This window comes from Apodemus sylvaticus, chromosome 10 (genome assembly GCF_947179515.1).
Source record: "Apodemus sylvaticus chromosome 10, mApoSyl1.1, whole genome shotgun sequence".
In the NCBI taxonomy this organism is placed as follows: Eukaryota; Metazoa; Chordata; class Mammalia; order Rodentia; family Muridae; genus Apodemus; species Apodemus sylvaticus.
In genome coordinates, this window is record NC_067481.1 from 27,588,600 (window position 1) to 27,600,594 (window position 11,995).

At 57.0% G+C, this 11,995-nt stretch overlaps 1 protein-coding gene across 1 annotated transcript; it reads left to right on the forward strand.

Moving 5' to 3' along the window:
- The first annotated feature begins 2,550 nt into the window (after positions 1–2,550).
- Nxph3 (neurexophilin 3) lies at positions 2,551–6,648 on the forward strand. Its single transcript, XM_052196241.1, has 2 exons — positions 2,551–2,604; positions 5,202–6,648. The coding sequence occupies exons 1-2, from the start codon at positions 2,551–2,553 to the stop codon at positions 5,904–5,906; spliced, it is 759 nt and encodes a 252-aa protein (XP_052052201.1). The 3' UTR covers positions 5,907–6,648.
- The last annotated feature ends 5,347 nt before the right edge of the window (positions 6,649–11,995 follow it).

The window sequence follows — 11,995 nt, forward strand, 5'->3', positions numbered from 1 at the left end:
TGACCCATAAGCTGTTCCCAGCCTCCTTTCTTCCCCAGGACAGCAAAATGGTTCCTGCCAGAGTTAGCCCTCGCAGCCAGACCTTCTCCTCTTGACCTCCTGGATGATCTGACCTCCCGGCCCCTCCCCCACCTCTCCTGGTGCATCCTCAAGGCCTTACGGGGACTGCGGGGACTGCGTCATTGCCCTCACCCCAGTGAGTTATAATGATCGATTTTAACACACAGGGCGAGGAGATGCTTGAGGGCAGGGATGGTGTCCCATTCATCTCTGTAGCTCAGGCTCTGGACTGGAGCCTGGTATGGAGGGCAGGCCCCACCATTGGCTGATGGATGAAGGCAGAGGAGAAACTTGGAGTGGGAGCCAGGAGTGTCCAAGAGGGGCGTGGGGACAAGTGTGGCAGGAAGAGCAGCCAGAGCAAATGCGTGGGAAGTGCAAAAGCGAGCGAGCCCTTCCGGTTACTGCACTCCCACGACGCCCGCCCACCCACCAACCATGGCGCCCGCCCTGGGTACACACACTGTGTTCTTCCCGCCTCCAAAGGAAAGATCTGAACACTGGCATCAGAGCATGGCAGTAACCTACCCAAGGTCACACAATGGGCCGGGGCCTGGAGTGGAATCTAAGGCTGTCTGGCCTGAGAACAGTACCCCCTTCCGCTGGGTACCACGCTTTCCTGCGGGCAGGACTTGGAATGGGCAGAGTAGGCCCAGCTTCGGCTCTGTCTAGCTGAGAGCGGGAACCAGCCGCCCACACTCCTACCAACAGCATCTTCCTCCCAGCTGGACCAGAAGCTCCAAGGCCACACAAAAATTTACCTGCTGCTTCCCCCTCCCCTGGCTTTGGAAGTCTTTGACTACACACACACACACACACACACACACACACACACACACACACCACAAAGAGCCCTGGAAAGGCCCAGGGCACCCAGAATTCGGGGCTCTTTGCTCCTTCTGCAGTCTCTCCCTCTCTGCTCTTGGCCCAGGCTGATATGAAGACTCATCTGCATTCCTCACACAACGCCTGGCAGATGGTGGGGGAGGAGGCCGGGTGTGAGCTGGGGGCTGCAGTCAGGGACCACACTGGATCTCTAGGGCCACCGAAGAGAGTGTGGAGAGCTTCCCACAGGCCCAGGGCAGGCTGGGGCCCCTGCAAATGCCTGCAGGAGTGGGGGGGTCCTAGGATTCGACCTTTTGTTTTTCTAAAGACCAAAGGAGTTCTAGAGAGCTCCGAAGGAGGTCTAGCCATTGAGAGCCGGGGTGATGGAGGGTGGTCCTGACCCTTTGAGATCTCTTGTCTAGGTCTTAATCTTTCTTGCCTTGGAGATTTGAAGAGACCAGAGCAACCTAGGACCCCCACTGGGGCGGGGCCCTTTTCAGCCTGATGACACCTGTGCCGTGGGGAATGGGTAGGGAAGGATGGAAGGACACGTTCACGCCACTCACGCCTCTATTTCTCAGGAGGCAAACCCCTACGCCAACCTCAGAACCCAGCCTGGTCTTTAGTGGTCTTTTCAGCCCAGCGCCTCAACCAAATGCTTCATAATGATTGCTCTTAGGTTGTCTAAGAAGAAAAGGAACGAATGTGCTAGGGAAAGGGGTGCGAGCTAGACACTTAGAAGAACTTCCCTCAGCACCCTCATCAACTCTTGCAGGAACCAGCAGCTGTGAGCCGCTGTAAACACCCTTGGGCTCTTAAAAATGGATTTGGGTGGAATTATCTTTCCAAATTCCAGGACTCCTGGGGTGGAGGTAGGTAGAGCGACAGATTCCCGGGTACCCGCTATAGAAAAGAAGGCGCGCTGCCAGAAGGGCGGAAAAGCTGGTGTCCCCATCCGCGGTCGTCCAGCCTTTTGCCTTCTTGCCCAGAGCTCCTCCGCCCTCCTCCTGTCCCCTACGCTGGAAAGTGGGCGTCCCAGGTCCCCAGGCTGCTGGCCGGCAGGGGAGGAGTTAACTCCGGAGGTACCGACTGGGCTCACCGTACCTGCCGCTGCCGCCGCCGCCGCCGCCAGTGGGAGGGACGAGGAAGCGGGAGGCGCCTGGGCGCCAGGAGCGCTCCAGTCTGGCGGGGCGCAGCGCAGGGAGCGGGCGGCCGCGGATCGGCGTGGCCCGGGGCGTCCGCCAGGGGGCGCGCCGCGACGGGGCGGGAGGGGCCGTCTGGTCTGGGGAATTAGCACCGGGGACGGGCGCGCGCGCAGGTCCCCAACACATCTAGGTGAGAGCCGAGCCTCTGGAAGCGAGCGGGGCGACGAGCGCCTGTCTGGAGCGGCAGAGCCACCGCGCAGCCGGAGCCCCTTCGAGACGCTCCGGGCGCACATCTGGGACCGGGAGAAGGGACCGCGCGGCGCGCAGCTGGACTCGGGGAGGGGGCGGCGGCTGCACAGCTGGACCGAAGGGGGCGGGGTCGGTCCCAGCAACTGGCTGAGGGGAGGGCCGCGAGCCACCGGGGACCGGAGCATGGGACCGCGCGCCTGAAGGAGCAGTCTGGGGAGGAGGGGGCCTGGGACCCCGCAAGGAAAAGAGAGACGGGTGAGAGCAAAGGAGAAAGATGCAACTGACCCGCTGCTGCTTCGTGTTCCTAGTGCAGGGCAGCCTCTATCTGGTGAGTGGTCCGCGGGGAGCGGCGCAGGGCGGGGGCCAGGGGATGGGGCGAGCGCGGGAAGCTGCGGAGCCCTGAAACTTTCTCCCTCCCCCCACCTCGGCATCCCGGGGATGCGGTGAACGCTGGAGGCTGGGGGAGAGGGCGGGTCCGAGGCCAGAGGCCGGACTGGAAGGGTTAATAGGGGCGGGGAGGAGGGTGCTCGGATGGCCCACCCACTCCGCGGCTGATGGCGGGAGGTGCGAGTGACACTAGGGAAAAGGCCCCCCAAGCTGAGTAGCCAAGGATTACCCGACCTCTCTTAGCAGCATCCCAGGACGCGCGAAACGGGGGTGGGGCAGGTGACCTGCCCTGTCAGGGGACGCGGTATTCTTCTCTGACCTCTGGGGCCCAGAGAATCCCGAACTGTGGGCCCTGGCGCGCCAAGCCGGGCTGGACTGGGGGCGGCCCCCGCGTCCCTGCCTCCCGCCGTCCCTCCCGCTCCCTCCCTCCTCGCCTGTTGTTTTCCTCGCCTCTCCCGGCTACGCGCAGCCCGAGCCCCACAGGACCTGGGCAGGCGGCTCCCGCCCCAGGCGCTCAGAGCAGCTGAGCTGAGCGCCCAGACCTCGCTCCCCGGCGGCCCAGGATGCCTTGGAACCCCACCCCGGACCCTAGCCCGGAGCTTAACTCCCTCGCGACCCGTGCCCGCCGCCCCACATCTGCCCCGACCCCAATCCCGTCCTGGAGAAGCCTCAGTGCCACTGGACCAGCCCCCTTCCTCAAAACAATTCCCGTTGATAGCAGCCCTTCCACTCCTAGTCCACTCTCGGGGAGGATGTCTTCCCTGCTCGGCCCTTTTCCTGTGGCCCTCTTTGCTATTGAGCTATTGACTGTCTCAACCATTCAGTTAAACCCTAGAGCCAAGTACGCACAGGTGGGCAGCCTTGACCCCAACCCCAGGATCCTCCCTTCTTGACTATCCTCAGCCTGGGACACTGGGGACTTAGAAGGCAGGACGAGCCTTAACTCCGGGATTGGCTTGGTCACCAAGGCCAGAGCAAGAGGCGTAAGGACTAAACCCTTTGGAGCCTCCCATCCCAGCTCCTCAGGATTCCCTCCGCCCCACCCATGTCATCAACAGTCCAGATGTTGTAGCTAAGCTCCTGTCCCCGCACTGGTGACATAGACACACTGGTAAGAACTCAGTTTCAGCAAACACACATTCAGGCCACTGAGCCTAGGGAGCTGGGTAACCTCCCTGTCGCCCTGCTGAGCCCCACTGGCCCTTTCCACTCTCCTCCGGAAAGCCTCCCCAAGGTGTGGCCTGTCACCATAGCTGAGCCTGCGTAGGCAAGACAAGTCCTGGCAGAGTTTGACAGGGCATTCCAGGTGGAAACAGGGCTTTGGGAAAAGTCTTTTGCAAAAGGTCGTGAGGTGGGACTGTGTCTGCTGATAGGAAGGCTGACATACACTTGTGGCCTGTGCCTCGTGGTGATGTAACCTGCGAGGCCTGATGTCTTCACCTGTGAAGTGGGGACCTGCAAGTGCCATCTTGGTATGTCATCACGTGTTCCCCAGAGGAGGGTTTTGCTCCCACAAGTTTGGCCAGCCTGGGTGTGGCCTCCGAGCCTGGTCTCCTAGCCATAGTAACACCTGAACCAACCTGGTGCCTGACCAGGACTCTGCCTGGGTTCTGGATTCTTATTTTATGGTGTGTAGGCTGCCTTTGCCTTTAAAGTCAGAGGTTCTACTAAGCTAGGGATGCTGTCTCAGTCAGAAGACTAAAACGTTTTAAAAGGCATAAGGAGTGTGTGTGTGTGTGTGTGTGTGTGTGCGTGTGCTGGCAGAAGGAAGCTCCCAAGGTAGGGGTGAGGCAAATAAATTGCAACTCGGGACTCTAGGTGAAGGAGCCTGGAAGATGGAGGTGAAGCTTCCGTGGCATCTTGGGCATTTCAAGGGTAGAACTTCTCCCCCTAACTGGGCTACCTTGGCCTCAGTGGGAGAGACTGAATGTTCCTAGACCTGCAGTGACTTGAGGTGGTCAGGATGGGTTGGTATCCAGGAGGGACCTTACCCTTCCCAGAGATGAAGGAGAGGGAGAGATGGGGGAGGGGTGGTGGGAGGAGAGGAAGGCTGCGGTCTAAAGTGAGTTCATGGGAGGGAAAGGGGTAGACATTCTACATCCCCTTCAGACTGGGGCAGGCGGGCTTCTGCAAGATCAGGAGCCAAGCCCTCCTGTCTGACTGGGGCCTATCTAGAGAGTGGAGTTGTGTGTCTCTGGTCCCCTAGTCCATGGAGAGGAGAGACTTCCTGGCCACCCCTCCAGCCTTCAGCTTTTGATTAGCAGCCTGAGGCAGGGCAGCAAAGAAGAGATACGGAGATGACGGAAGCATCAGAACATGAGGGTGGATTATGAAAGAGTCAGGGTGCACACCTGACCCCACCACACACACACACACACACACACACACACGGGAACAAGTACGTGTTTCTCCTTCCCCTTAGCCTGAGTAAACAGGGACAGAGACCATGGTGATTGTGATGGGGTGGTCTGCCACATCTCCAATCTTCTAGGTCCTCTGAGGACACAGTTCTAATTCTCTTTCCAAATCCCTCCGTAGGTCATCTGCGGCCAAGACGACGGCCCCCCTGGCTCAGAGGACCCTGAGCATGATGACCATGAGGGCCAGCCTCGGCCTAGGGTGCCTCGCAAACGAGGTCATATCTCACCCAAGTCCCGCCCCTTGGCCAACTCCACCCTCCTAGGGCTGCTAGCCCCACCCGGGGAGGTTTGGGGTGTCCTTGGGCAGCCCCCCAACCGCCCCAAACAAAGTCCCCTGCCCTCGACCAAGGTGAAAAAAATATTTGGATGGGGTGATTTCTACTCCAACATCAAGACAGTGGCCCTGAACCTGCTGGTCACAGGGAAGATTGTGGACCACGGAAACGGGACCTTCAGTGTCCACTTCCGCCACAACGCCACGGGCCAGGGTAACATCTCCATCAGCCTTGTGCCCCCCAGCAAAGCTGTGGAGTTTCACCAAGAGCAGCAGATCTTCATCGAAGCCAAGGCATCCAAAATCTTCAACTGCCGGATGGAGTGGGAGAAGGTAGAACGGGGCCGCCGGACCGCGCTCTGTACCCACGACCCAGCCAAGATCTGTTCCCGTGACCACGCTCAGAGCTCGGCCACCTGGAGCTGCTCCCAGCCCTTCAAAGTCGTCTGCGTCTATATTGCCTTCTATAGCACGGACTATCGACTGGTGCAGAAGGTGTGCCCAGATTACAACTACCACAGTGATACCCCCTACTACCCATCTGGGTGACCTAGATGGGCCTCAGAGGCCTGTGCAGGAGGCTGGCTGTCTGGATGCTGGGCAGGGAAAGGGATGGACCTCAGGAAGGGAGGGGGTGGAGAGGAAGAGAGACCAGGTGGGTCAGGGTCAGGCCTCGGGTGTTGGGGAAGGGTCCCCAGAGCTGCACCCAGCCCGAGGCTAGAATGTACTTGTTATGGACGAGAATTGGGCCCTGGGCAGCCTTCCAAGGCTTTCCCTCCTATCCAAAGCTGATGCTGGGCCCCGAGGCCCCTGGGAAGGTAAGCCAGGCAACCCCAGATCAAGTCACAGAGAAGACCTTAACCCTTGGCTCTCTCCTTGCCATTGAGAAGGAGAACAGTAGTCAGCAAAGGAGAGTCCAAGTGTATAGGCCAGGTAGTCAACTTAGGACGGGTAGGTCAATGGCTTCCCCCATGGGGGCCAGCAGTGGGCAGCCCCGAGCCCCTTTCCCCGCACTGAGGCTGAAGTGGCAACCTCATTCCCACCCTTGGGTGTTTGTTGTCATGACTACCTGTCACCAGCCGGGCCGTTCCTTCCCAGAATCCCCTCTCCCTCCAGCACCTCTGCACCGCCGCCGACTCCTCTTGCTGATGGCACACCGGCCTGTCCTTCAGCCGAGACAGGACGACTATTAGGTCCTGTTAGCATGAGGGGCACAGAGCAGAAGCCCGCCCGCGTGCTGTGTTCCCGTCGTCCCCTGCTCTAACCACGTGCTGAGAGTGCCCCCTCAACAGCCAGCTCTTCACCTCAGACTGAGGCATTCTGGAATATGGATATGGCCTCCTTTGCCGGGCCGTAAGGCTATCAGCAGAGGGGGTGTAGGAGGCTGTGTGGCCATGCTGGAACTGTGCCCTGTGTTGTCTGTGGGGTGGGGGGGGAGGGGTGGGAAGTCTTGTGTGAGATGCCCTGTCACTTCTCTGTGCAGAGTCTTGTCCTTGGAAATAAAGCTTTCAGGACACTGTATTCTATTCTACGTTTTCAAGGGGGAGAGGGACCACGGGCCCCCTGTCTGGCTAGCATGTTCCAGATGGGGACCAAAGCTGCAGATCTCTTGGAGCTAGGGGCTCCCTGAGGCTTTTGGGCTGTCCTCTCTGACACGCTATGCTGACAAACAGATCTAGTGTCAGAGGCCCAAAGAAACACTTATGGGGCTGGGCATGGCCCTCGAAGGGCTTGGAGGGTAAGAGCCAGCTCAAGTTTTCCTCCCCAGATCCTCCCTGAATTGCCCTCTCTGGCCCTGCAGGGGGCAGTGGTAGGTGCCCAGTGAGGCCCCAGCTCTGCCGTTATTTCTCTGCATGGCCTGGCCAAGTTCACTGTCTTCGCTGGCCTTCTTCTATTTCTTCCTCTGTATCACGCAGGGTTTGCACCCAGGAGAATCACCCAGAGGGCTTGTGCTCCTGCAGCCTTCAGGGGCCTGCCTAACTCAGCAGAAGTGTCTCTGGGACCTGGGCCTGGGGAGACGCTGCCACCCTTTGAAAACTGCCTGATGACCTCTAAGCAAACTTGGCTCCAGCTCCAGAGGATGAAGAGATTCCTCTCTGCTCTCTCCAGCTGTGACTCCCATCTGCCTCTTGGGGGAGAAGGAACAGACTGAGGTGGCATAGGGACAGGAGTATGAGAGACTAGCCACTTCCTCCTCCAGCTGGAGACAGCATCAGAATGGGTAAATGCCCAGAAAAGACTCCTTGACGCTGGGGGCTTGGTGAAGGGAAGGCTGGAGCCCCCACCATGATGTCCCCTCTGGAGGTCATCCGAAGTCTGCTCTCTTTGAAGATCCGAATTGAGGTCCCCGAGGTCCCTTTCAGCCATAATGAGGAACGTTCCGGAGTGAGGACCAATGTCCTGACCATTCCCCATCTTTGCTCTCTGCCCACTAGCTCTGAGCCCAGATGGTCCACAGGTACACACTGCAGCGCACAGACTGTTGCCCCTCTGTATGTGAAATGACCTAGAAATCAAGATGGCTTGGGGGGGGGGAGGAGAGGGGGGAACGGCATACTCCCTTCTCCTCTGTGCCCTGAATCACCCTGAAGCCATTTCTCCTGAGAAGACTCAAGACATACACGCCCCTGCACAGCTTTCTCTCTCCTCCCCGCTCAGTCCCACTGGCCAGAGTTAGAACTTGGACTTGGCCCCGCCCAACGCCCCACCCCCGCCAAGAGCGTGACTGCTGGAATCTAGAGAGTTCTCCCACCTGTGTCTCTTACCAGACACTGTCCCAGGGCACCTGTAGGGTCTGGTGGAAGACGAAGAAAAATGTGAGGCGCCCCCCCATCCCCACCTCTGTGTGAAAACTGAACTCTAGCAGAGCTCGGACACTCTGACCTGCCCCTCCTACTCCTCTTCTCCTGTGGAGAGCCAGCTGCTGCCGACAGCTGGAGGGCCCGGCCTTTCTGGCACGCGTTGCTGCCTGCACAGGGGGTGGGTTCATTTTAATAACTTCATTTCACCCTCACGCACACTCTGCCTCCTCTTCCCTGCCTATCTGCCTTCCCCGCAACCGGGCTGTTCTCAATTCAGATTTGGCTAACAAATATCTTCCCAAATCCTAATTCATTAGAGGAGCCTCTGGTCTCTCTCCGTCTTTTCAGATAGTTCATGAGCCACCTTGATCCTCACGAGGGTAGCAGATCCATTTCCCTGGCTAAGAGGATACCTACTTGTGCCCTTCTGAGCAACAGCTATGAATCCCCTGGAGAGACAGACCTTGGGTCCCAGAAGGCACTCCAGCCCCTCACTCTGGCCTTGGGGAGCATCCACAGAAGACTGCTTCTTCTTGAAGGAGCCTTCCAAAAGGTCAAGGTTCCTACCTAACACCAACCCTTTGACCTTCCTGCAACACCTTGAGGGCCAACCTGCAACCTTGTCTTTGGGGATCCAACCTCTGGTCTGCTCCCCTCCCAAGTAGGCAGGGTCTCATCTCTCCAGTAGGTATAGCCCCTGGGGCAAGCCTACCACAGCCTTTTCTTTTTCATATATATATAGTTTTGTTTTTTTTCCAGACAGGGTTTCTCTGTGTAGCCCTGGCTGTCCTGGAGCTCACTCTGCAGACCAGGCTGGCCTCGAACTCAGAAATCCACCTGCCTCTGCCTCCCAAGTGCTGGGATTAAAGGCGTGCACCACCACCACCTGGCTTAATATTTTTTTTTTAAAGATTGATTTATTTTATGTGAGTATACCATAGCTGTCTTCAGACACTCCAGAAGAGGGAGTCGGATCTCATTACAGATGGTTGTGAGCCACCATGTGATTGCTGGGATTTGAACTCAAGACCTCTGGAAGAGCAGTCAGTGCTCTTAACTGCTGAGCCATCTCTCCAGCCCCACATTCTCTTCAAGAGATGTGGCTTATGTCTCTCCATCAGAGTTGGGAGGGTGTCTGAGGCATCCTGCTGTCATCCCTTCCCTACCATGATGGACTGTGTCTCTTTCGAACCGTGAGCCTCTTTGAAGAGGATCTGGGTGGTACTTTAGATTGAGATAAAGGCGGTGCCTCCCTATCAGAGCTTCTTTCTGAGGCTAAGAACTGTACTGTGGATGAAGGAGAACCACTCAGCCCCGACCTCCAGGACACCTGGCTGTCACTTTGCTCTTTGGTTACACAGGCGCCACCTGGCTTCAGCAGTCTCCATACTGCAGTGACTTTCTCTGACTTCCCTGTCAGCAAAGCCCGGTTAGCTCTCTTCCTGGTGAAGCTGAAGGCAAAACTGAATGGGTTTCTGTCCCTCCTCCCTCTCCTTCGTTCTCTTTCCCTAGATGAGCAAGCGGGAACTGAGTCACCCCCTTCCCCATCCTTGGCAGGAGAGCTGATGACCTTGCATGTGGCAGTCTCCCGTGGCGAGGCCCATTGCTCAGAGATGCACAAGGTGGGTGGGTGGAGAGGGAGGCTGGAGGAAGGGGTTTATGGGGGCGGAGGCAGCTGAAGGTCGTCAGGCGATGAGGGACTTGGATCACTGAGTGGGCTTTTGCAATAGGTTGCAGGAAACTCAATGAACCACTTACTCTGAGTTGGGAAGCGATCCAATGTCTTGGCTGGGAGTGGGAGAGAGGAATATTACTCCCAAAGAATCTAAGTCCTGCGGTGCTGCCTGGAGAACCGGGGGCTGGGGTGACAGGTGACAAGAGACGCCATCAGTCCCACCAGGCAGAGGCAAGGTGGGATGGGGGCAGCACCTGCCAATTATGCAAAGTCCTGGAGTGGCACAAATGCCACAAAAGAGACCTGGGTCTTGCTGGAAAGGGGCCAGGTTCTGGTTCCGCCGGGAACCTTGTTTCTTGTTGACCTGTTAAGCTGTGCGAGCTGATCCAGTGAGTGGAGTCAAGGTTGCTGAGCCCAGGCTTCTCGGTTCATTATCTCAGAGCCACTAGGCTAGGTGTCTCAAGGACCGCGTTAATTCCTCCTGAGCCACAGTGGCTTCGAAGGAAATGGCTACAAGACACGCAGGGAGCTGGGGCTGGTCCCCAGAGTGGAATGGATTAGCCGCATCATCTTGGACAAAGGACCATCTCCAAGTGCCTCTTTGAGAGTGTTTTTTGTTTTGAGACTGTGTTTCTTCGTGTATAGCCTTGGCTGTCCTGAAACTAGCTGGTCTCGAACTCAGAGATCCACCTGCCTCTGCCTCCAGAGATTGAAGATGAAAGGTATGCGCCACCTCCACCTGGCTTGACTATTTTTGTTTGTTTGGTTTTTGTATTTTTTGATTCAGGGTTTCTCTGTGTAGCCCTGGCTGTCCTGGAGCTCACTCTGTAGACCAGGCTGACCTCGAACTCAGAAATCTGCCTGCCTCTGCCTCCCAAGTGCTGGGATCACAGGCGTGCGCCACCATTGCCTGGCTCTGGCTTAACTGTTTTGAGACAGGGTCTCACTGTGTAACTTGGCTGGTCTGGAACTTGCTAAATGGACCAGACAGGCCTTAAACTCAGAGATCCACTTGCTCCTGCCTCCTGAGTGCTGGGAACAAAGTGAGAGTTCTCCCTACCTTGGTGCAGTGTTGGGAAACGTGTTGGCCCAAGGCTGGGCCATGGCGAGACGTGATTTCCTATTCTGGTTCTGCTACCTGATACCTAGGGCAGAAATGGCTAATTGTCTCATAATCTATGCGATGGCTAATCTGTGTTGTCAGCTTGACTGGGTGTAGAATGGTGTAGCGGCCATACCTATAACATTGTGTAGTGCCTAAAAAGGTGTCTCCAGAGAGGTGGAACCGAAGTTGGAAGATTGGCCCTGGGAGTGGGAAGTATTATCCCATGGGCTGGCGTCCTAGACCAAATAGGAAGAAAGAAAAAGCTGAGCCCCAGTATCTATCTCGTTGCTTCCTCCAGGTGCAATGCGACCAGGCGCCCCACACCCCTGATGCCATCCCGTCCCTGCCATGGTGGACTGTGTCTCTTCAAACTGTGAGCCTAAACAAAGCCTACATTTCTATCTGTTTTTGTTATTGTTGTTGTAGGAAAAAGAAAATTAATACACCATCAGTCTCCCCTGCCTCCTTTGTAATGGGTGCACAGCTGCCTGACATGATCCTCTATTTCCCTGCCGCGCACCCCACACCCTTGTCTTTTGCATGTGACCCTGTGGCTGAGATCTGGCCGGAGACCTTTAGGCTTAGACAGTAAGTTTCAAGCATCTTAAGACAGAGGTGCTCCCTTTTGTTCCTTCTTGGTCCCTCATCCACCCAGCTATCTGGAGATGTGAACACTAGCCTGTAGACTTTAGCATACGCACCATGGCGAGGTGCCGGAGACGTAAGCCAGGTGAGAACACAGTCTTTGAGAAAACCCTAAGCTGCCTGCAGGCTTCTGTGTGTGAGAAAAATGAAATCCCCATCATCTATTTTTTTTTTTTTTTGAGACAGGGTTTCTCTGTGTAGCCCTGGCTGTCCTGGAACTCACTCTGTAGACCAGGCTGGCCTCGAACTCAGAAATCCACCTGTCTCTGCCTCCCAGAGTGCTGGGATTACAGGTGTGCGCCACCACCGCCCACCGCCCAGCTAATTCCCATCATTTTTAACCCTTTGTTTTAGGGTTCCGTCCCATCTCCCTCTTTCTGAGACAAGGTCTCATGTAGCCCAGGCTGACCTA